This window comes from Podarcis raffonei, chromosome 1 (assembly GCF_027172205.1).
Source record: "Podarcis raffonei isolate rPodRaf1 chromosome 1, rPodRaf1.pri, whole genome shotgun sequence".
In the NCBI taxonomy this organism is placed as follows: domain Eukaryota; kingdom Metazoa; phylum Chordata; class Lepidosauria; order Squamata; family Lacertidae; genus Podarcis; species Podarcis raffonei.
This window is the reverse complement of record NC_070602.1, coordinates 96,826,452-96,852,106: the sequence shown is the minus strand read 5'-3', so window position 1 is coordinate 96,852,106 and position 25,655 is coordinate 96,826,452. Positions and strand designations below refer to the sequence as shown.

Here is a 25,655-nt window from a genome sequence, read left to right as displayed (position 1 = left end):
AGCCAGATGTGTGTTAATGTCAGGTCCATCTGACACCATGGCTGTGTCCCTTCCTGATCTTATTAAAGTCATCCCATTGCAAACTTGAAGAACAGTTATGTGGTATGGATCTGTCTGTGAAAACTGTTTGGAAGCTTTGTCTGGTACAGGATACTATCGCCTACCCTTGTAGAGAAATAGTGAGGTGGGCGCATAGTCGATTGATGTGGTTAGCATGCAATCTACCTACATTGCCTCTCTCCAATTTCCACTGATCCCCCCCCTGCCCTCAGGAGAAGCATTTCAGGGAGCACCAGATGTTGCAGTTCATAATCCACCTACATAACTGTTGGAGACAAGCCAGTAGGTTGGACTGAGACATCACAGTTAAGATTCAGATAAACCATAGTCTGGTATAACAGGAATGAGCATGCCATACTCCAGGCTCGTGCACTCCCCTCTACTCTGGTGCAGGCATGAGGATTTGTTTGGAAATCTTTGCTTCTTTTCTAGATCAACTGATCTAGAAAAACAAGCTAGCTTGTTTTTGTGAGCATAGTTAATATTAACCACAGTATATATTTTTTGGATGACACATTGATGTATTTTTACTCAAAATTCAAAGCAGAAACTTCCAATCTCATGCCAGAGGAGAAAGGAAATGTGTGTGAAGCAGTGGCCAGGGGGTGGTGGGGAAAAGGGTAGGATATTTCTTGTAACACTAAACCAAATGTAGCCCAAAGAGGCACCTGGTTCAGAAGCACAAACATATACCAGTGCAGTGTATTGGGCTTTGAGTTTGATCATGGAAGGGTCAAATCCTTACTCGGCCATGATGTTCACAAAGAAATTGAGTAAATCTGTCCACTGGATTTTTTTTCAGCCAATAGTGGTTAAAGCAAAAGAAATATAAATACACCCCTTTTCATTGGAAAAGTGCTGTCAGAATGAAATGCATCTAAAAATATGAGATGCTGGGGTAAAAGATATTAATGCACTGGTAATTTTATCTTTCAATCCCCTTTTTAAAATGAAGCTTCTGACTTTTTCGACTGAAGACAAGCCTTCTGTCTCCACCCTACAGATAATTTTGAGATTTTTTTGTTACTAAGAAGAAAAGCAGCCTTAGCATTTTTCTACTATTGCTTTCCCATGCTTGAGTTTACCAACAAAATCAAAATATTCTACTTATCTGCACCTTCCTTTAAAGTGCATGCTTTAAAAATACACCTGACAATCTGGAAGAACTGTAGCCTTGCTCATTTGCACTTAGAGTATTATTTCTGCTTAATGCTTCCCAGACAGATGATGTAATGATTGGATCTGAAATGCTGACAAAAAATCTCTTTAGGGCTATCCTCCGTTTCAGCCATCAACCCTGTTGTTAATTTATCACAGCTGAAAAATAATTTCACTAATGTCCCTTGCTTCCTGATGATGTGTTCTAAATCACTTTCTAAATCTCTTTACAGTGGTCCAACATTTAATTTAAAAATAAGAATAAGAATAATAATTCCACATTGTGGCCATCAAAAATGCAAATGAATACTCCCAACTGTGACGCAATTATCATACCGACTTTTTTTTTTAATTGGCAGCATCAACAAAGAGAGCATTGTTGACATCGAAGGTGTTGTGAGGAAAGTACCGCATAAAATTGGAGGCTGCACTCAGCAAGATATTGAACTGCATGTTCAGAGGGTAATATTTTTAGAAGGAAACTAAAAAATGCTATTGTGTGATGTTGTTTTAAGATTTCTGGTGATACTCTTTTAAGTACTGTTCTTCTTGGTGGAGAGTTAGGCAAGCAAATAGCAAAAAGAAGAAATAAAATGATTTATCCAGAATATGCAATTAAAATAGCAACAAATAAAATAGCCATTTTTTTTGTATATTAAAGGACATATTCATTTCCATGTGTTCCTTAAATGGTATCTTCTAGATTGTGTTTAAAAATCTGTTTTTCTCAAAAGAAAAATATGCAGACAGACCTGGGGTTTTTTTGTAGGAATGACCAGTTCACATTTTCCCCAGAAACCTATTCAGAAATAGATGGATAACCCAGCGTACATAAACATCTGCTTCTAAAGTGTAACACAGCACAAGACATTTAAATCGTATGTGTCTTCCAGGCAATCCTGAAAGGTGGAACCACTTACTATTTCTGTAGTAGTAGTGGAAGTGGAGAAAATTCAGGACCCCCAAACTTTTAAATGTTAATCCCCATGTTGTGGGGAGGGTTGCATGAAAGGCAGTAAACATTATTGAACACACTAGAGTGTTGGCCATATTTTTTGTCCCTCTTTTCTGGGAGGCTGATGACTTGCAGACCTATGACTTCAACCCGTGCTGTAAATGTTTGACACAACTTAAATTCAGTCACCTGCAGCTGGAGGACAAAAGTCAATTTTGAGAACATGGAATGCGAGTTACAGAAGGAGGCATTTAAGCCAAAGATGACAGACTCCAGGCTTAGCTTTCTATGAATTGCTGATCATGGAAGGCTTTTGATCCGGGAGTAGCGGTGGGGAGAAGTCATTTGCTTATTTCACCCTTTCCCTGCACCCACCTGCTCCCAGCTCTCCAAAGCAGAGTTTAGGAAGGTGCAAATGTTTGCAGGAAGAAGAGGCAGCTGGCCAGAATCCCCCTGCCCATCTTCAGTCTCACCGTTGGAAGTTTGGATCCAGTCCGCTAAAACAGCTCCCTTAGAAATCACATGTTTACTCACACTGTTGATAAAACACCTATTTCCCCCCTCTATCTCTCAGGTATTATGGATGTTCTGTCGGCCTGCTAATTTTTTGGGTACTTTTTACCTTTTAAAAATACAAGCATTAAGTTGCAATCCTGTTTTGAACATCAGCTGCCTCCTTACCCCTGTTACTGCAGTGATATATGCCTTTAGACTTCTGTCAGTGTAGCCGCGAAGAATATTGGGAATTAACATACTTAATCTAGCATCAGAATGTGAGTTTTCAGAAAGATCAGCTATTTCAGGCCTAATAGCTAGATCATTAAATCGGCTTTTGAGATGGTGGCTTGGTTCATATGTCTCGCTACACCAAACTGTGGCTTAGTGTGAATTTATGAGTGTATGGATTTTGGGAGAAGAGATCATGACCACTTTGTTCCTCCCTGGTCTTTCTGTTGCACTGAGCTAAGCCATTGTTTGGTGTGTAATCTGAACCCGTGTTTGTGGTTTAGCTCTATCCAGCCTAACCATAAGCTTGTCTATGGCAGGGGTCAGCAACCTTTTTCAGCTGTGGGCCGGTCCACTGTCCCTCAGACCATGTGGTGGGCCAGACTATATTTTGAAGAAGAAGAAGAAAAGAAAAAGAACGAAATTCCTATGCCCCACAAATCACCCAGAGGTGCATTTTAAATAAAAGCACACATTCTACTCATGTAAAAACACCAGGCAGGCCCAACAAATAACCCAGAGATGCTTTTTAAATAAAAGGACTCATTCTATTCATGTAAAAACATGCTGATTCCAGGACCGTCCATGAGCCGGTTTGAGAATGCGATTGGGCCGCATCCGGCCCCTGGGCCTTACATTGCCTACCCCTGGTCTATGGTTTAGGGTTCATGGTTTGACCAGGAGAAACAGACCATGATCCTGGGTTCAAACAACACGCTTCATGCTTGGCTTAGTGCAGTATAGCAGCAGAATGACCTGGGAGAAGGAATGTGCAAACCAAATCAGTATCACTGTAATCAACTTTCATAGAATGCAAGATAACAAAGTTCTTATTAAGTGTCTTTGATATTGCACTGAAAGTAAAACCAAACAAATGTCTCTCTTTACTTTTCCCCCTTGACTTATTGTATATTCTTCCAGAAAATCATTATGCAAAGCTTGTTTCATATTTCTGCCAAAAATATACTTCTGTAAATCACACTGTTTCTCAGTACTTTTATGCTTCTTTTTTAAAAAAATGTTTCTTTCAGATCTATGTGATCAGTTTGGCTGAACCTCGACTGCCCTTGCAGCTGGATGATGCTATTCGGCCAGAGGTGGAAGGAGAAGAGGTGAAAATAACTTTTTTAAAAGTTAATGATTAAACAAGGGCTTGAAATCTCAGTAGCTACTATTCATAATTTATTTTTTAAAGCCTTGAATTTTGTTATCATCCAGCATTAATGTTGTTATTATTATTGTTGTTGTTGTTGTTGTTTACACCCGACCCATCTGGGTTTCCCCAGCCACTCTGGGCAGCTCCCAACAGAATATTAAAAGCAAAACAAAACATCAAACATTAAAAACTTCCCTAAACAGGGCTTAACTGCTCTTTTACTCAAGAGAACAAGGTTGGTACCTATAGTAATTACTCCTATTTCAACATTTTGTACACAGATACTTAACAAGCAGATAGATAGACCTGAAGTTTTGTATGAAGAAATTATTTCACAAGCATAGCAGGTTTTGGATAAGATGCCCTGCATTCATTGTCAGCCTGTCTAGATTTCCCTCTCCAAAGATAGACATCCTGAAGGAAAATCGTTCTTTAAAAGTCACTAGGAAAACTTGTCATAGGCCAAACATGTCAGATGTTCCAAAACTTTATTTGGTCCTTTGAGAACAGTCTCTGAAAAGGACTTCTCCAGGTAGCCTGCTGACAGAATCAGCCAGATGGGATGGCCTGTCCTGATCTCCCTTCTGTAGCCAAGGATGGTGATGGAACCAGCATACACCTGCTATTTGAATTATGTTCACCTTACACGCCTGGCTTTGTACTTAAGCATCATGCCAGGAGCACAGGAAGCTCCCGTTCGGAAACATCCTTAGTGAAGGCAATATGATACATGCAGACCACACAGCTGCTCCCTCTTGGTGCAGAAGTGGTTCACTCAAGCTGTGCTAGACACTTGGCAGGTGTCTTTATCTCAGGCACTGAAAATCTTAGGTGTGAGCAGCTTATGGAGTTTCCCTCTGAATGTGCAACGAACCAAAAGATTTCTTATGTTACAAAACATGCATTGTTTCTCTCTCCCCCCCCCCTTCTGCACGTGTGGTTTTCAGTGTGTTTTTCTTTTGCAACTCTTCAGGAAGGAAGAGCTACTGTAAACCAGGATACAAGATTGGACAACAGAGTGATTGACTTAAGGGTAAGAACCCCTTGTGTTGGCCTTGAAACTAAGCAAATGGTTTAGAAGGTGGGAAGATTATTTCTCAGGACTCAGAATTCTGGGGGGTTTGTATGACCCATTTGCTGTAAACTTCTTTCACTCCAGCAAAAGTCAGTGATAATGGTGGTGCTAAAAGTGACCACTCACTTGTATTCCTGGGATGTGTAACATGAAAAAACTGCCAATGGAGAGATGCTTCAAATGCCTTTGAGTTTGTTACATCAGTGGCAAACACATACACCTGCATTATACACAGTGGCCCCTTTAGCCCAGTTTTTTAAGAGTCACAGTGAATTTTTGCCATCAAAACATTTCTGAGGAGAAAACTGATTTTTCAAGGGGGGTGAGAAGCACTCTGAGAAAAAATGGTATCAACTTTCTCATGCTTCTTTGCAACCACTGTTCCGGTAATCTGCTGCTGCCTAGATACCATTTCTATCAGGCTGCCGTTTTGGTACTTTGCTATGCGATCCTGGTTGCCCAACCGAATTGCATAGTAATGTGATGACATCGGGGATGTTTGGAGCCAGCTAAGAGCCGGCTGCATGATGACACCTGAGAGTTGCATTGCCCTTCCCTTGAAGCTCTGTTTATAGTAGAACATGGATATCTTTTGAGAGAAATAAAACATGCCATGTCACTAGTCACTCTACGAGTCACATTCTCCTGTGCACCAAATGCACAGGGTCTACACCATGTGCTTCAACTAGGGAGTGTTGGCCCAGGACACAGAAAACATACATGAAACTTGTCCCCGCTGTTGGGAGTTCAACTTGGCCATTCTTTGCTCGTTGTTATTTGAATCTCAGTGACTAGTTGCCTACCGAGACTTGAGGTGAAGGAATGATTCAAATGTAAAATGTATTCCAATCCCATGCATGTTTTCTCAGAAGCAAGATCCATCAAATTCCATGTGTTTTATTCCAAGTTAGCATGCCTGTCTGTGATTACAGACTTTGTTATGCTAAGGCAGCAGTTCCTAAGCATGCTTAGCAGTGAATATTACAGGAGTGTCACAACTAAAAATCTGCAGTGAGGCATTTCATGGTACACAGAGATAAATACCTGACTGTGGCCTGTAAATTACTGCATAATCCTAAATCATATTTAATATAAAGCAAATATTCTTGTCCTGGGTGGGAGGTGGTGGAGAAGTTGCTTTAGCACCTTCAAGACAAAACACTTGTTCTTTTTTTCTTTTCAGTTGTATTATTTTTATTGATGCTTATAGCTTTAATAATGTTATGTGAACTGTTTTATCATGTTCACTTGAAAAAGGGTACAGGAATACCTTTAACAATGCCAGAAGAAGGACTAAATATACATATATTACATTTCACTAGTCTGGGCATTTCCGTCCCATGGCTGAGAACACCTCCCCCCCCCCCCAACATTTGATGGACAGATGGCTTCCTTCCTTATTTAAAACATCTGGTACAGTTTATTTTGCTGGTGCTTTTCCATGATGTGTTTGCTCCCTGTGACACACCCTTGGGAAACCGGGTGATATGATGTCTGGTAGGTTGATAGATTTTGTCTTTTGGCAAGGATGGACTCTTCGCATGTTCTTGTTCTGAACCACTCACTTTGCAAATACAGAGAGAGAGAGAGAGAGAGAGAGAGAGAGAGAGAGAGAGAGTGTTTATATGGATACTGTTGCAGAACCCTCTTTTCTTCATGAATAATTATCATTAGTTTTTAGTCTAAAGTGCATGATCCTGCACATAATAATGGTTATCGTACTACATGGTTAGAAACTAGGCAAACAGCTGGCTGGCCATGTAAATTTGATCAACCACCGTGTTTGAATCCACTCCACATTGTAATGCAGTAAGGGACAGGGCGACTTCTGCCATTGTTTGCACATTAAATAGTGTATGGAAAACTATTAGTACAAATAATTGCCCCAGAGTTGTTGTCTTCCTGTGTTTGTGTAGCAGGATCAGCCTAACTTTCTCAGTCCACCTCTGATTCCATTAGCAATACCATCATCAGGGTCATAAGTAAAGGCTGCAGCTTGAAGTGATTTGCCTGCCCACAAATAATGAGCCCAAGCATCCAGTGCCAAATAAATGGAACATTTGAAGGCTGTAGCTCTTTCTGCTTCAAAAGTATATATGTTAGGATAAAAATGCATCTTAAACCACCTGTCAGAGCAACCTTATCCATGATTGCTCTTGATATTTCTGGAAGTGTCATCTCTCTTAAAAATCATTGTGTGCATTCTGTGAAGAAATACAGGAGGGGGGAAAACCTGCTGATGCTGGTGGTTCTGCTTCATTGCTCCCCTCAAATATCTGTGTTCTTAAGAAGCATTGAGCTCTTTTTAATGAAAGAAATACAATTTTGGGGAAAGGCCACTGGAAGATGAGTTGGGCAGCGTGGATTGCTGGCTTCAGCATAGTGGAAGCTGCTTATTCAGTTTTAGATCTCATAATGTTGAAAACTTCTGCCTAAGCTTGAATGTCCGCAGCAATCCCAGATAGACACAGGAGGGGATATTTTATTTTCTCACATTGCCAGTCAGCTGTACATACCTTTGTTTTAAGTGACTTCTGTCAGGCATGGGGCTTTTGCTCGTTTCATTTCTTGCTTGAATTTATAAAATTAGAGGTGACTGTGCCCAGGTTTGTGCTGAAATTATGTACATCATCTTGAAAGCCCCTTCTCAGATATCCTTGCAGGCAGGCAGCATTGCTCTGTGTAGAGTCAGAGAGCATTCTGAACAACCCCAGAGGTACTTTTGTACCTCTTTGGTACTTCAGGTTTGAATTCTAGATCTCTAGGTACTGGGCCTAAAGCTTTGACTCAGATTAAGACCTGGAAAAAGCTTCAGTACATAAAGTATTTGGTGTCATTATTAGCTGTGCAGTGGGTGATAGGTTGTTGTTTTAAAGCTGTTCTCAGCTTTTAAAAAGAAGGTTGGTTTTTTTAAAAAAGTAGACCTGGTTTTAATTGTATTCTGTTATTGACCCATCTCATTTGGGAGAAGGAGCAGACTGTAGATCTAAGAAATAAACAAATCCCCATATTTCTAGACCGATCCCTGATGTTTTAAAATAGGACTCACAACTAAGCCTTAGCGATCCCTCACTTGGGGTGGATGGGGATCGGACCACCTGAAAAGTGAAATGTAAACAGAACGGTTAGATATAGATAAAACATGTAACTGGGAGAAGAAGAAAATAGCAAAGAAATACTTCTGTATCTTGCAGGTGGGGAAGGATATTCCCAGTCTTAAAATAGCTAATGAATCCTGTCCAAATAAAAACCAAGAAAGGGGTAGGTGGAATGAAGTGAGGACAGGAGAGAATGGGAAAAATGTGTAACCCCATCACCCTCAGTTGTTAAGCTGAGCAGGCCTAATTGTGGCTCCTCTGTGCATCTCACTGTTCCTTCAGTGTGATGTTAGTGCTCATACCTGTCACAACTTTGAACTTCAGATTGTTCAGGTGTGTTGCAGGATCGCCTCCTAACTTGCAACACCCCCCCTTTTTAAGCATGCCTCTTTCAAGTGGGTCTAGTTCTTACTGAGATGGTATGTCTTTGTCTGGACTGTACAACTTCAGACTGCAGGTAGACCTAGTTGTCTACATGCAGGGAAATCTTGGTATTTAAGAGTGTGTATCATGGGAGAGCACCCTTCCTGCTGTCTTAAGTGGTACAGCCAAGACACAGGCATACCACTTTGGTGAGAGCAAGAGTTTAGCCTTAATGCATGTATCTACAATCGTGACAGCACAAGAAGGTTGTGGTGTTTTTCCTTAAGCTTAAACAAAGCATTTGTCTCCGCATGGATATGTGTGTTCACATACAACAGAGATGTATGTGAACAGAAAGATAAAATATTGCCTCCGGCATCCCAAAAGCAATATTCATTTTCACATTTTATGAGCAATAGTATATAACATTGACACTAGAGTCTCGCACATTATTTAAGACTTGTTTTTGAAGCTTAAACTTCAGGAATGTGTTTAAGATATTCTTTATTGCTTTAGCACAGTCTCCAGTTCCTTATTGTACTACTGTACATAGACTGTGGAAGAATTTAAGACTTTCAGAATAAGATAAGTTTTCTCCTTCTCCCTTCAATCCGTTAATCCTTACACTTCTTTGATTGCAGAGTCAGTTAACTGCATGAGGAAGAAAGAGTAAATGCACAGGAATGACTTTTGTCAAATATGGTTTCCTGGTGTCGTGTTTTCCTCGTTTGAAAGTCAGGTGGTTGAAATGGAAATTATATGTAATCCCATATCCAGTCTATAGCTCTCTTCTTTCGATTCAGAGTAAGTGACAGAATCTTTGCAGAATGATATCAATAAAATCACTCAGATTTAAAATGAAAATCCCAAGTCCTGCTGTGACAATTGATTCTAGAGGACTGATAGGAATACACATGGATACATGTGCAATTTTGTAGATGGGTTTTTGTTTAATTTCCCAGTGTTGACACCTCATTTGTCCTCACATTTGCCTCTGCTGACAAAAAGGCATATCTTCTGTCAAACTCTTGACCTCAACACTTCCATCTGGTCCAGGCATCTCCCCACCCCATCTCCGCTTTTTAAAGTAACATTCCAATTTCTCAGAAGTTTAATCATTCAATAAAACAGCAGCAGCTGTGTTAGTCAGTTAGCTCTCCTTTCAGTTGGACATGAGCCTACACTTATAAATTAGGTGGCCTTACTTTGTTTCTGATTTCTTTGTATTTGTTATCTTTTATAGCTTACATTGACAGCGTCTACTGTTGTTGCTGCAGCAGCAGCAGTGGTTGAATTCTATGCAAGCATTCAGTAAACACAGTTGTATATACATATAGCCAGATCTCTTAAATCCAATTGTTAGAAAGGTTTCGGAGACTGCATCCTGTGTTTTGTCTGAGGAAGTTGAATGGAGGCTCTCGTATTGTATTTATCAGATTGGGGTTGGGGGGCTGGCAAAATCCCCATTGGCCTGCTGCGCTACATTTGCTGTGCTTTAATACAATACTTTAGACCCAGTGTGGTTTAGTGAATAGAGTGCTGGACCTGTGGTTGACATCCTCACTCAGTCATGAAGCTCACTGGCTGATCTCAATGTGGTGTATACAGTTATCCTTCATTTTATCCGCACAGTAACTGTGTGAGGTAGGTTAGCCTGAGAGCAAGTGACTGGCCAAAGATGGAGAGAAGGTAGGATATGAATGTAGTACATTTTAAAATAAAAATAGATGTCTCTGTGCAATCATAAGCACATTAGTATACCATGTAAACTTGGCTTTAAGTCCATAAATAGGTAGCTATGCCTGTTATAGCTAATTAGAAAGTTTAAGATAAGCTGATCCAGGTGACTTGGAAGCATGGTTCTCATCAAGCTAGTAAGATTTGAATCCTTCTGCAGGTAGAAAAGAGCATTACATTTGATATGTTTCATTTTTAATGCGCTTGCTACTATTGTAGATTTTATACAAATTCAACACTTGTAGTAAACATCGGAGAGCCTCAGCCTGAATAACTGGCCACTGTCAACACAAGTAAAAATAAATCTATTTTAAAAAGTGACTTTGTAATTCCAAGAAACAGTAAACTTAAAGAGATTTCCTGTATCTAGACGAAAGAAATGAAGTGAAAATTTTCTAGTTTCTGACATGCCGTAAGTAGTGGACAATGGAATGAAAAGGCAAATTGATATCAGAGTCTTGTAGCCTGTGATTCAGAGATTCCTATGCTATTTCTTTAAAGTGGACTTCTGTTAGCAGATGAAACTCAGACTTTAGCCACCTTCGACAAGGGAGAACCAAAATTGTTCCCTTCTTTTTTTATTATTATCTAAGGCTTCATTGTGACACTTTGAAACAAACAAACAAAAAGGATTTGCCCTAGTTTAGTTGACGTAAATGTTTTGGTTACATATCTAATCTAATCTGGGAATTACTCAGTAATAAATTAGGTAACAGAAACAAGTTCAGCCTTTGTTTATTGTCTGTTCCCTAATCTGCATCTTCACTTCAAGGTCAAAACCTGCTTAAGGTTCACCTTCCAGTCTTGGGGATCTTGCAGTATATTTTCTTGAGCAGTGATCATTTGTCTTCATCAAATTGCTTTTCCACAGCTTTTGTTGTAGGGTCCCATATCAAGAATTTTAGTTTTAGGGCCTGTGGCAGCACATTGTGCTACTTTGCTAGATATGTCAGCTGAATTTGAGGATTAGATAGTAACTCAAGGTTCCTTTTCTTTCCTAGTTAAAGATAGAGCTCTGCTGTACTAAAACTTAGCCCCTGGATTAGAATTCATTGGCCAGGGTTTGGTCAATAGAGGTTATTTGCTATTTAGGGGTCTCATTGTTAGAAGTCACCTAAAATATATATATTTAACATGATTTGCTTTCCTTAAACTTCGAGTAAGGAGGAAGAAATAAAAGAGCATCCAAATGCTGCTTATTGACAGAAATCTGTTAGTTCTCTGGGTTTGGCCTTATATAGGGACAGACCATTCATGCATCTAACCTAATACTGTTGACATTGGTCTTGTTCACATGTGACAGTGAGCCAAAATATGGCTTAATGAGATATGAGAATGTGAGGGCTCATGTGCCCCTCGCTTTTCTCCACCGGGTCTGCGAGAGAGAGATTGAAAGCATCTGCTTCTGTTTTTAGCCCTAGAAATTTGCCAAAGCCTAGTTGCTTGTGAAGATGTTAATTTTTTTTAAATGGTTAGGTTTTTTTACAGCAGAACTATTTTTGATGGTAAACTAAAATGCAGTGTAGATCTGGCAGCACTTAGTAATAATAATAATAATAATAATAATAATAATAATAATAATAATAATAATAATTTCACTATTTATACCCTGCCCATCTGGCTGGGTTTCCCCATATACTGTACTATACTGTACTGTACTAATCATATAGTGTACTAGCCTAGTTAACAAAATAGCTCATCAGATTGTATAATACGTTCAGGCTGTTGTAATGAACCCAAAAGCCAAACTCTATATTCAGTCCATTGCTCTTATTATTTAGCAAGACAGCAAATCAAGTGCTCTCCAACAAACATGTTGTGCAAGCATTTGTATATATTTTTAAATGTAGGCTAAATATATTATGGGGTGGTTGTGGTGAGACTAAGCCGCTGGTGGTTGCTTAGTTTTCACTCTCTTCTACGAGTCTTTTTGTTTTGTTTGTGCAGAACACAGTCGTGTGTGCGTCACATAAAGCACATCTCATGCTGTGCTTCCTTGCAGCTATGCCTCCTGTACTTTGCACAGCTTTGTTAGAGATGAGCCTGTATGTTTGTTAGAGATGAGCCTGTATGTTTGTTAGAGATGAGCCTCTGCACTTCAAGCCAGACTTTATTTCCACCAATCAGCTGAAAACAAAGTCAGGTTGCGCTGATCCCTCTACTTTAGGAACGCAGTGCGACTGTGGTTAAGATCTCACGTGGCTAAAAACAAAACAGAAGGGGGTGGGAAACCAAACCAGAAAGATGGTACCAGCCACTTTCTCGCACTATTTTAATTAACTAGAATCTGTAACTTTCCAGTGAAGAAATGAAAGCAAGCTTTGGTTTAAAAAATGCAGTCCGTTGTGTTCAAAACAAAAATGAAAAAGCAACTTTATTTGAAAACAAAAAAACCCTGACAGATGTATCACATTTGTGTTCGTTTCTGCACATCTGTGGCTTGGCGTCATGTCATGTGAAAAACCACACATCTCAACCTAACTGAAAAGGTAGGCATCTTGAAAAAGTTGCAGTAAACAGAACAGTGACGCACATCCTTATTTAGGAGGCACAGATGGTGGGGGAAGGGGAGGATAAAAAATGCCATTACTGTATAGACACATGCAGCTGTATGTTGCCAACGCAGTTGTGGGTTTGCTTTTAACTATTCTTTATTTTTTCTTCACAATAAACCTCAGGGTTCTTGATTTGCGTAGCATGCTGGTATGTTAACTGTTTTGCAAGCAAGCAATCTCTGTGATCTCTGAGGAGTATCAAGCTTGTCTCTGTTTTGGAAGAAGAACTATTGTATTGGAGGGGAGAAATGGCAGAAGGTTTCCCCCCCCCACACACCCATCACTGCATTAGATTTTACCTTCAACTCTGTATTGAGCTGACTTTTCTTTGCTGTGTGTGGGTGACGGGAGTGGGTGACTTTGTATAGCCTCTCTCAATATATTTTATCAATTTGGTTTTTTCATCTAGTTTACATTAAGCATTATTTTTACTTCTATATATTCATTATGGATGAGTGCAACGACTACTGTAGAGCGGATTCAGCTATTGGTAGCAGAATGCTATAATGTCGTTCTATAGAAGACAGTTGTACCTTTGTAACTTTTGTCTAAACGCCTTACCTGTATATCTATATGATGAATACAAGTTAACCAACCCCTTTGTCTCAACTGTTGGTACAGATTTTTAGCAGCTTCGCTTGCTCTTTTTGTGCAAACCTATCAGAAAGTTTCCTCTGCAGGCCTTTGGGTAATAAAAATTTCTCTTGAGAGAACTGTTTAATGAAATCTGTTGTCCTGATAAAATTCAAACAGTGTCCAGCAAGTGAAATAAAGCTAGAAATCTTAGTGTAATATCTTCTCTTTAACAGACCTCCACTAGCCAAGCTGTCTTTCGCCTGCAGTCTGGCATTTGCCAGCTTTTTCGAGAAACACTCATTCACAAGGGGTTTGTGGAAATTCAGACTCCAAAGATTATTTCTGGTATGTACTGGTTATTTGTAATAGATTCAAATAAATTTGCAATTTTGGAGGCAGTACACTATTGTGCAGGTGGGGGGGGGAGTATATTATCAAACCATAGAGGATTCACTGATTTTTAAGTAATCAATTACACATTAAAACCTTTTCTTTTCTTTTCTTTTTTAAAAAGATGCTGCTGTATCCTTTGGAAAAACAAAAGTTGGTGCACTCTCCAGTAATCTCAGGGTAGAGAAACAGGCTTATTCCTTAGCATTTTGTGTAGGTTTCTACATCTGTTTAACCAGTCTTGAAGCCCAGAAAAATGAGCTGGCCTGCAGAAAGGCTTCCTAGGCTGCTTGGGGCTGGCAGAAGAGAGACAGAGAGATCTATCTTTCCCACAGCAGCTAATTTTTGCATTTATGTATTTGGTTCATTTTGCGGGGGGGGGGGGGGCTTCTCCTGTTCCTTTCTTGGTTTGTTTGCTGGACACAGGGTGGATATACTGCTTCATTTCTTCTTTGCCAGCCTGTTCACTCCTCTACACAGAGCTCCTTGTCACCGGTGGCTACTAGGCTACTGCTTAAATGCAAGGCTGCTTTCAACCAAAGGCAATATAACAAGCATAGAAAACAAACCATATAGTGTAGTTACAGCAGTGGCTGGCAACAGCCAATTCATGTGCCCGCTGGGACCTACAGACAAGCCACCCACCTGCTCCCTCTCACTGCCATTGGCTGTGTGAAGCCAGAATCCATAGTCTGGAAAGGAATGGAAATAGTAAAATATGGATTGCAATGCAACATTCTTACTGCAGTTCCTCCCTTCTCCTATAAAACCCCACCTGAATGCCTCATGCCACATTCCTCCTCTTCTGGAGCAGGCATTTTAGCTTGTCTTGGTTTTAAGTCCATTTTAGCACCATAGATAGGGAAAGAAGGTGAGAATCGGGCTTGGAAGGTTGCTCTTCATTCCAGCATATTGCAGAAGGCCTGGGTCTGTCGACCCTAACAACACAGACCTAGGTGATACCAAATGTGTCAGGCATTATTACTATGGCCAGCCCTATTTTTAGGTAGTGTGTGGCAGTTGCTTCAGGTGCTGGGGCGGTGGCAGCAGTCCCTACAGCCATTCCTCCTGAACTCTGAGGCCATTCACCTTTGCTGGACATTAGAGCTGTGTATACCCTCCCTAGAACAATGCCGTTGGGTCTGTCTGATGCTATCCTATTGACCGTGTTGAAGTAAGATTCATTTGCCGGGCAGCTTCTATATGTGGAGCGGTGGTAGTGTTGGAGGGGAAGTGCCACCTTTAATTTACCTCAGTCAGCAAAATGGCACTGGCTGGTGTCTTCTGACCCTGGGAGAAAGTGTTTAAACACTCCATTTTCATCTCTGAAAGTGTACTTGCTGAATTGTCAGTTGCATGCAGTAATTGAAGGAATCAAGAAAAATACATCATTTAAGTTTGCTCCTGTTTTATAGATAAATGCATTTATTTTTCAGCTGCCAGCGAAGGTGGTGCCAATGTGTTTACTGTTTCTTACTTCAAAAGCAGTGCCTACCTTGCACAGTCCCCACAGCTTTATAAGCAAATGTGTATCTGTGCTGACTTTGACAAGGTTTTCTGCATTGGGCCAGGTGAGGAAAGCTCTTTTGTTTCCCCCCCTTTCTTACTAATGCAACAGTCATGTCTCTGGAGCCAGCGTGCACTAAATGTTCAGGTTATGCACGTACTGAGCATTGCGAGGCCTTTTCCTTTCTAATCTGCAAACCAAACAAAAGTTTCATGCAAAGGCTGCTAATCCATATGGCAGTTTGACAGGGTTTGCAGGCGGAACAAATGTAATATTTTCAGCTGACGCGAGAACAGTGAACAGAGCAATGGTGTTCTCTAGTGGTTGTTGGAAGTATCATACAGCTGTTTCCTGGCAGAGAAAAAGATGACTGCAACTGTAATGGTTAATCTCTCGATGAACTTAATAGAAGCCTACAAGCTTGGCAGCCCTAGAGGTTTTATTAATGTGGGCTTGCTGAAAATCAATACATCCTAAATTAGACGGTGCAAAATATTTTCATGTTCTGGTTTTTCACAATATATCAGTTTGGATTATCATCATAGATAGCATGTGCTTATCTTCCGTCTCCCCTTCCCTGAGCTATAAATTACAGGGGAGTACTGTACTCATTTTTGTATTGTAGAGCAATCCGTGCACCTCATATCCCCAAACATATTCTTGAATATAAGAACCAAGTGCTGCACACCAACGCTGCACTACTTTAGCTCCTGCCCCCTCCTATTTCTTTTTGATGGAGAGAAATTGCACAAAGTATTGGTTGACACAGAGACCCTGGATCATAGGTACCATAATATAAAATGTGGGTGGAGATAGAGATAAAAGCTACTTTTCCATGGCAGGAGAAATACCACCCTGTGTAATATATGAACTGGGGAAATATTCTGAGATAATACAAAAATATTTGTAAGTCTCACTGACTTCATTGTTGGCTTAAATTGTCTCTTGATGGTGTTCAAAGGACATGCACACTGGTGTGTGTTACTGTTCTAAATCTTCACAAGTTTGGGAATAGCACAGACTGCGGTTTACAGATAGAAGCTGCACTCTCAAGTCACAAAAAGAGCCTTGTATTTGTCCTGATCTAGTGGTTTAGCTCCCAACTCAGAGCATGGACAGCTGTTGTTGAACTGTTATCTCCCAGGGGAGCCAACAGCACCTCCTTGCCAGGATTCAGAGTCACTTGCAGAAATTTTACTACCACAATGACCATTTTGGTGTTTAACAGGGGTCTCTCTGGCAGGAGATTAGAGTCCTGTTTCAGATAAGAGCTATTGTTCTGTCTATTTAAAATAGTAATTTGGTGCTAGAGTGTCTGTCTGAAGCTAGTCTCTACTGAGACCCATTTGTTCGGGATCTTAAAGTAATTTAAAACGTTCTCCCCCTTTGTATAGTGTTTAGGGCAGAAGACTCTAATACTCATAGACACCTGACAGAGTTTGTTGGTCTGGATATTGAAATGGCCTTTAATTACCATTATCATGAGGTGGTGGATGAGATCGCAGACACCATGGTGCAGATATTCAAAGGACTCCAAGAAAGGTAAGAAGTAAATTACATGCTATAGAAACCATAGAAAATGAGAGGCTATTTAATGTTGTCTGGAGTGCCAAAGCTAATGTGAGAAAGAGAGTTTGTATCATGTCTTACAGGCAACAGTCATAAAAGTACCCTGTTGCCAGATGGATCTGTAGTCAGGATAACTTTTGACTATCTGTACACCAAATCTCAGCTTTTTCTATCTTGCAAGAAGTACAGTTTTTGATACTGAAGTCTGCTAGCAGGGCACAAGCATGATCTTGCATACGAGGAACCACATGAGTAGAGAGAAATCTCTTTTTCTTTCTACTGATGGACCATAAGTCAGTGAAATAATAGAATGGCAGCAGGCTAAAGATGAGCATAAAAGCATTTCATGTTTCTCTAATGCAGTATGAACTGCTGGAATTCATTGCCTTGATGGCTTCTTAAAAGGATTAAATAGATTCATGAATAGGCCTTTCTTGGTTATAATAGCTAAGAAGGAGCCTCTGTGTTCATAGGTGTTATGCCGCTAAACAACATAGGTGACTCTCTCAATTCATTGCCCTGTTTGTGAGCATCAAACTAGTCAGTGTTGGATACAGAGTGCTGGGCTGTGTGGTCCTTTAGTCTGATACAGCTTGTGAATACTTGTTCTTGCCCTGTTGAACTGCCTTTCAGATTTCTTCTCATACCTACACGTATCATTCTTTTTGGCCCCTAATATTCTTTTTTTATAGACCAGGGGTGGGCAGAGAATACGCTTACAATTAAGGAACAAGTGCATCTTCATCCAGGAATCTGTTTTCAGGGCCAAAACTGAGCACTCAGCTCTTTCACACACAAACCCATTCTAGACCAGGGCAGAGAATAGATCTACTGGGAGATCTCTGGAAGATCTGAAGTACATTTGATATTTGATTCTGAGTTGTGTAACAATAGCAGCAACTTTTGTTTCCAAGCTAGGCTGCTGAAACAAAGATAATTGGGGCCGGGGGGGGGTTGCAGGAATGGGTTGGGGTGAAAGAACTGAGTGCTCAAGTTTTGGCCCTGAAAATAAATTCCTGGACGAAGATGCACTCATTCCTTAACTGGAAGCATCGAGCCCTCTTTCTAAACTACTATTTACACTTGAATTTTGCTGGTGGAATTCAGATTTCTGGGGAAAAGCCAAACAGATCCCTTTGGCATGAAATCCATTCGCTCCCTATTGTAGACTACAGAACGGTAAGGATATATATGCCATGGGAATGATGTACAGCCCCTTGGCCCATTTTAGGATTAGGTTGTAGGCCATGAACTGTTTCCTTTTGCTGTCTTCCTCCCGACAACAGCTTTCTGGGCTATGTCGAAGGGCAACCCACAGGTTTTGTGGATGGAATGGTAAGGCCATAAGGCTGCTCTCAGATGTAAGGGCTGCCACATAGCCATGTACATTACAGTTAGTATTGTTGTTACAAAGGCTTAGCATGGTTTCCCACTTTGGCCTCACACCTCATACAGGACAGTTTCATAACATTCTGGAGGATACTTAGGCTTGCAGCTGCAGAATTCTCTTGGACCACAGTCCCCTTCTATATGCCCAGCTTGAAACTGTGACCAGGAGCAGCAACAATTTTTTGCAGCTTTTTGTGGAAAATAGCAATATGAATACAGTAGCACATTTACTGATAACCCCTACAGTTGGCTACCATAATGCCCTCAAGACAGGGTGTGGCTGCCTGGAAACAGCAACTGGTTCAGAATACAGCAGCCAAATTGATTTTCCATTATAACCTGTTTTATTTGAGATTCGTGGTTACAGGTTGTTTCCAGGCTAAATTCAATGCCAATGCTTGCCTTTAGGGCCCTTCATAGTTTAGGCCCATAATACCTGAGGGTCTTGCATGTGCTCCTTCTTACGCCCTGAGATCTGATGATGAAAATCTCCTCGCATTTCATCCAATCTTTTTTGTTGTTGAAGGAAGTCAGAAAAACATAGATCATAAATGTTGCATGGTGTCAGAGTGAGCTCTTGTGGTGAAGAAGGGTAGTGCCTTTTCTCTTCTGTGTTTTTGCTTTTGTTGAAAATGGCAATCTTTTTTACGTGAAGGTTTCAAACGGAGATCCAGACTGTGAGCAAACAATTTCCATGTGAACCATTCAAGTTCTTGGAGCCGACGTTGAGGCTGGAGTACCGAGAAGCTCTGGCCATGCTTCGGGAAGCTGGAGTAGAGATGGGGGATGAAGATGATCTCAGGTACACTCATGTTGATGGGAAAGATTAGTGCCATATCTATTGGTATTGCAGATTGTAACCATTTTGGGACTACATTTGGATTACATGTCGCTGTGAAAACAGTTCATACATTTGCTGGAATGCCAACACAAGCCTGTCACACTTTTCCAGCTATAGGAATTGCCACCATTATGCACTCATGTACAAAATAGAGAGACACCCCATTAAAATAAATCTCCTTGTTAAGAATGTGATGTGTGAAGAGCACCTTAAATGTTGGTTTCTCACCATTCCAAGTAGTATAAAACATCTGTTCCAGAATCCAAGCTCTTAAGTGGAGGGAACAAACCTGGTGGTGCAGTATAGCCGGGAGCTGTCTATAAACAGGTCAACCCAAATCTGTGTGGCCCTGAAGTCTCTCTCTTGTCCCTTAATTCATCCTAGACCACCCAGAGCAGTGTAACAGCTTCTTCTTTCTGTAAACAGTGGTCTGTTTAAAAACAAACAAACTGAAAATCCTCAGTCCTGGGATTACAATAGTTCATTCTGGAACATAAAATTACTTTAATGGAGAAAAGTTGATGTGATTATTTACCAAAACAAATATTTGACCTGTCCAGTTAATCAACAGATGATGGAAAGCCTTCTGATTAAATTTGTCTTCTGCACAAAATAAGGAAGTCTGGCTTCCATGTTTGTGAACTATGTTCATTACAGAGGCTTGAACATCCTAAGAGTTTGGTTGTATGCATGCTTATTCAGAAATGCATCCGTTGGAGTCAGTGGGTCTTATACCCATTTAAGCATCCCTAGGAAATATTACTTAGACTTAACATAGTTTCTGTATAATGAAGACACACGATTCTGTAAAGCAGTGACAGCTTACTTTCTGTCTGCTTCTCCAGATGGTTATGCGTCTCTTTCTAGGCTCACAATATCTCAGGAGTAAACAAATGTCCTGACCACCCTACTGCAAAAGAAAAACGTGTAGCGTTGGGCCTTTTGCTATAAGTATTATAGTAGTTTCATTTTTTTAAAAAAAAATCTCTGTGGCGCTTTGAATTGCCTGAAGCAATTCAACCCGTGATCCTAGGTGGAGTGTGCCTAAAGATGCCAGTTGTGTACTGGAGAATGGAAAGCATACAGGGAGGGCACTCCCACTGCAGGAAACGAAGTGTACTATACCAGAGCCAATCTTGGTTCTCACAGACACATTTAGCGAAACAATTAATTGTGTAGGCACTATTATGAATGCAGTATATGAAAGTGGAGTATGGAAATAGTGACTGCATAGCCACCTCTGCATAACATACTGCAGAGTCTGGTCTGGTCCCTGTTAGTCATGTGGCCAAGCAGAGACCAGCAGGGAATAAAGCCCACTGCAGGCTTGGGTGGTAAGCAATAAAACCAGCCACTCCTGATCCAACATTTGGAGCTTGTCTGGCTCTCATGACCAATAATACAGTATCACATTCATCCAGGGTTGGCCTAAAACAATTGAATGGCATGAGTGGATCCACACACGCATTTTCTCATTTGTGGGATTTGAACAGCTTTTCAAAGATCAGTGCATAAAGACTCAGAAACACGAACTATAAAAAAGCTGCTTTAACCTGAACCTTAAAATCTTTGCTTTCAGTACACCAAGTGAAAAGCTCTTGGGTCGACTGGTGAAGGAAAAGGTAAACCTTTTAAAAATTATTTTGAGTCCTTAATATAGCAGTAAAGTATATTTTTGGAACAAGTTTGAACAGGTATGCTTGACACAGGAAATTGTTAACATTTGTAGCAGGTCATTCATATAGAATTTTATAGTGTTTTTAATATGCTGTCTTAGAACCTGTGTGATGCTCTCAAATTTAAATTCCTTAAACTTGTTGGAATTAACTGATTAGCAAAATCATGTGTTGTGAAACTCCTCAGATTTTGAGATATGTATTATTTAGTTGTTGTTTTTTAAAACCTCTTTCCTTCAAAAAAAATTTATCTTAATTTTATTTATACCTGGTCTTTTGCAGTATGACACAGACTTCTATATTCTTGACAAATACCCTCTGGCTGTAAGACCTTTCTACACAATGCCAGATCCAGCAAATCCTGTAAGTAAATTGTTGCATGCTTATCAGTGTTTTGATTGCTGTGAAATATGATAGAACATTGCAGGCCACTTTCAGGTGTCAATAGGGGACTGGTCTAGCCTGGAGTTTGTCCCACAGTTATACCATATTCATGTAGTAAGTTTAAAGTCAGGTGTTGAGTAGGTATGGATCTCATAATCTGAACTGATCTGTGAATGTTCTAGGCTTTATCTGTGCGTAACAACGGCCAAGTTTTGCATACCATTTAACTGCTAGTTACTAAAATGCAACCTTTTTTTAAAGAAAACATCCAACTCCTATGATATGTTCATGAGGGGAGAAGAAATTTTGTCTGGGGCTCAGCGAGTTCACGATCCTCAGCTGCTGACTGAGAGAGCTTTGCATCATGGCATTGGTAATATTTCAGATATATATATATATATTCCTGTCTTTCACTTTCAAATCAATGCATGCAACAAGGATATGAAGAGGAGAGATTAGAGCAGGAAACGGAAGCCTTATTCTTTGTATATAAATATAATGGTTAGATCCAAATTTAAGTTACTTCCCATTGAAATTAAGCGGTATCTAACTTACTATGTTGATTTTGATGGGCCCTAAGTGTAGGATCTTAGTCTGAATACAGCCAAGTGTCTTAGCAACATATAACAAATGTGTCCAACAAGTTTTCAGCCACAAACAACTTTTCTAAGGGTACCTGTTCCAGGGAACTTTCCCCAGGTCACGAGTTTCTATTCTGTACAATATTTGTCAGTCTCACTACAATTATATTTCAGTTCCATCCATCCAAAAGCTCAGGGGACTATCAAATATGTTGAATTGTCAGGTAGACCTAAATGCAGGGGATGCACAAAAGTGGATTTGGATACCTGCAGGTGTTTCAGGGTAATCATTTTATCATTTGGTAAATGTGCAGCTGTTAGTTGCTGAAGGGAAATCAAAGAATATTGTCCCCAGGTAGGATGTCAGTTTCAGAAAGGACAGGTGGCCTGGGGGCTAGTGGACCTGGTGCCTTTCCCTGTACTATATTAAAGCCGAAAGCAATATCCTGCTGTTCTGTGGATTTACTTTTTTGGGTAGGGGTGTAACCCCTTAAACAGAGCTGCTGCTCATATCTTCGGGTCAATTTTTAAACAGCAACAAAAGGATCAACACAGCTTTGGCTACTAAGCACACTGGATTTGTGCAAAACAATAATGGTGGGTTGGGGGGGAGCTGTCCGGAAACTGAACTACTTTGGATTAATGTGTATTCTTTCTATTTATCCTGCATGCTTTTGCTGTGCTGCTAACGAGAATTGGACGTGAAGCAAAATAATCTATTTCTTTTACAGATTTAGAGAAAATTAAGTCTTACATTGATTCCTTCCGTTTTGGTGCACCTCCCCATGCTGGTGGTGGCATAGGTAACGTAGCTTATTTTATTTTCATTGTATTCTGGCCCTGGATTATCATCATATGGAAGGATAGTTTTACAACAAAGATGATCATAGCATTTGAGCTTAATTCGGAAAGCTAACCTGGATTTACCGGGGATGTGTATGTTTGAGAAACATCCTAAGCTTCTTATCTCTGAGATTTATAAAACAATCCATGCTTTAAGCTTTGCTTTCCTTTTTGCAAGACAACTATCAAAGGAAATGATCGGACAAGATTCAAAAGCCCACAATCAAAGGAGAAAATCCCACTGCTTGTTAGCAGTGGTGTTTCCTTCCCAGCCCCCCTTCCCACTAGTGGGGCATTGAATGATGAAGAAAGAAAGCAGTTGTTTATTTGATGGAGATTTATCCCTACTGTTAATAGAGGTAATGATATAAAGTCTAGAATACTCAGTGTGTTTTGACGAAACTCATTTAATTCTCCCCCACCTCCACTGGTTGTATTTGGACCAAACTTGAACATTTTTTCCCCCCCAAGTACAAAGCTGGCAATTTATTTAACACTTTTTCATTTACAGGTTATGCAACTTGCTTTATATGGCAAAACTTTGCTGATTTTACAAGAACAATTTTGCAGGCAGTAATTAGCACATGACAAACACGAAATAGTACAGTCATACCTCGGGTTACAGACGCTTTGGGTTGCGCGATTTCAGGTTGTGCACCGTGCCGAACCCGGAAGTACCAGAACGGTTACTTCCTGGTTTCGGCGCATGCACAGAAGCACTCAATTGCACTTTGCGCTTGCGCAGAAGTGCTGAATCGAGACCCGAGTTTGCGCAGATGCACGGGTTGTGAACGCTGTGGGTTACAAACGTGCCTCCCGCACGGATCATGTTCGCAACCTGAGCGTCCACTGTACAACCATGTTACACTACTCAAATACAGCAAGCAATGGGATACCGTTCCATTGCTAACTGTTCTGGTGTGGCTTCAGCTGAGAAGGAAAATTGTTCCAGGCTCTAGCCCCACCAGCCTCACAGACATTCACATTTTGAAGGGAAATGCAGGTTTCCCAAACCCATCTTTCCCTCATATTGCTGATTGAGGGGACGACCAGGGAAGCATTTGCAGAATAAGAGAAGGTGGGATTAACCTACCTCACCTCTGCTTCCTATCCTCTTTTTATCTCAGCCAAGCTCTGAAACCAGGCTAAAGGCAAAACAGCTAGGGGTAGATTTACGGAGAAGAATCCGCGAGCCTGGGAAAGGTTAATCAGTATATCCTGTAAGTGCCTCCTGCATTCTTTTCTTGGTAAAAACAGTGCTGGATCCCGTCTTTGCCAAACTAAAAAACCAAACAACTTCAGATATCAGGCTTTCAGATTGGTGGTACTTTTTGCATAAGGCTGCTTTAAATATCAATAGAAATAGAAATTACATCTTTTGAAGAATTTGTAGCACTGATCCACACAGTGGGTTTTGAGCTTAGCCTGCTACGATGCAATGGTTTGTGCTGCAGATCTAATGAGCATGTGGTAGTGTTTAAGGGATGAGAGCTCTCTCAGCAGAAGCTAATGGGGCAGCCTGCTGTGCATATGAGGCTTTGGGGTGTGGTGATGCCCTCCAACAAAATTCTTTTTAGCAAGTGTGGCAGCTCAAACAGTGTTTGCTTCTGTTTGTGATGAACTGCAAGCTTGGTGTTCCATCCAAACCCAACAAGCTGCCTTCCAGCCATGGGTTGGTTTGTTTCAATTAACCACGGATTAGGGTTTGGATGACCTGTTAAATTGCATTGAATTAACAACTAAAGTGAAAACTTTCTATCCCCTCCTGGCTGTACAGCAGAGGAGCACATTGAGTACAAAGCTTGACGTGACTCATGAACCACTCTGTTGGTTCATGTATATCTGTATATGTATACACCACTTGGTCTTCTAACTGATGAGACTGGATTTAATTTTACAGGGTTGGAAAGAGTCACCATGCTGTTCCTTGGACTGAGCAATGTCAGGCAAACGTCCATGTTCCCTCGTGATCCTAAACGTCTAACGCCTTAAGGAGACCAGAGCGAGTTTGAAAGTTTGCTCCCTGCTCTGAACAATATAGCATAAATGCAGTATGCAACGGATGTACATCTAACCTACTAAAGTGCCACAATAACAAATGTTCCACTAATTTATTACTAATAATGAAGCCAACCATTTTAACAGATCTGGGTCGTGTTGCAGAAAACGTAATCTTTTTATGAAACATATTTGAAGTTAAGGGTACTGTTATCATCTTGTACTTTACAGCTTTCTATACACTTGAATTTTTAAAAAATTCATAGTTGTGTAATAAGGGGAGGACATTTGTTTTTTTAAAAATATGGCAGCAGAGTAGAATTTGATCAACAGTAGTAAGAGAAATTGACTAAATAGTGAGTTGGAAACGGATTATTTTGAGAATTAACATGGGAAATACTGAACTCTGATCTTACATACTTATAAATGCAGGTTGCAATAAAACTCCCTAACTATTTTGTGTCTGTCTCTTTTTTTCTACATTGCAGAATTTGTCTGTATTTTTTTGTCAGTGTTCTGTCTTGGTTTTCAATACTAGAAAATAACTTTAAGCAGGGCATAATTATCTTGATCCCTGCTGAACAATGAACTATGCTAGGAGCCTTAATAACTGGCTTGCCTCTCAACCTCTGTATCTCACAGGACTAATGAGGATAAAAAGAGATTATCATGTATGTAAGCCTTAAGAGAATGTGCTTAAAACAGGTGCGAGGAACCTCAGGGCCACAGCATGGCAGGGGCACTCTTGCTGAACTACAACTCCTATAATATTTGACCATTGGGCTTGGGGGCTGAAGCCGGTAGGAACTAGAGTTCAGTGACATTACCCATACTTTCTGAGATTGTAAATCCTGGAACCTGAGATTGCAAGACTGGAACCTGCTCTTTTGTAAAGTGCCATGCACACTGATGCTGCTGTAAAATACAATAATTTGGTCTTGTGTTTTGAAATTGCAACTAAAAGAGCTAATAGTTACAGTTCTGTGTTTTTTTATTTATTCAGGAGTGAGATATTAAA

General features: G+C 40.3%; 1 protein-coding gene across 1 annotated transcript in view; it reads left to right on the top strand.

The window, feature by feature from the left end:
- Nucleotides 1–25,092, top strand: part of DARS1 (aspartyl-tRNA synthetase 1) — a 48,252-nt gene extending 23,160 nt beyond the window's left edge. Inside the window, exons 5-16 of the mRNA XM_053405674.1 lie at nucleotides 1,578–1,680; nucleotides 3,931–4,011; nucleotides 5,029–5,088; nucleotides 13,693–13,804; nucleotides 15,286–15,420; nucleotides 16,751–16,898; nucleotides 18,970–19,116; nucleotides 20,735–20,777; nucleotides 21,114–21,194; nucleotides 21,477–21,588; nucleotides 22,528–22,599; nucleotides 24,540–25,092. Of these exons, the coding sequence (XP_053261649.1) occupies nucleotides 1,578–1,680; nucleotides 3,931–4,011; nucleotides 5,029–5,088; nucleotides 13,693–13,804; nucleotides 15,286–15,420; nucleotides 16,751–16,898; nucleotides 18,970–19,116; nucleotides 20,735–20,777; nucleotides 21,114–21,194; nucleotides 21,477–21,588; nucleotides 22,528–22,599; nucleotides 24,540–24,631 (1,186 nt within the window). The 3' untranslated portion in view covers nucleotides 24,632–25,092. The remainder of the gene's footprint in view (nucleotides 1–1,577; nucleotides 1,681–3,930; nucleotides 4,012–5,028; nucleotides 5,089–13,692; nucleotides 13,805–15,285; nucleotides 15,421–16,750; nucleotides 16,899–18,969; nucleotides 19,117–20,734; nucleotides 20,778–21,113; nucleotides 21,195–21,476; nucleotides 21,589–22,527; nucleotides 22,600–24,539) is intronic.
- Nucleotides 25,093–25,655: the final 563 nt, after the last annotated feature.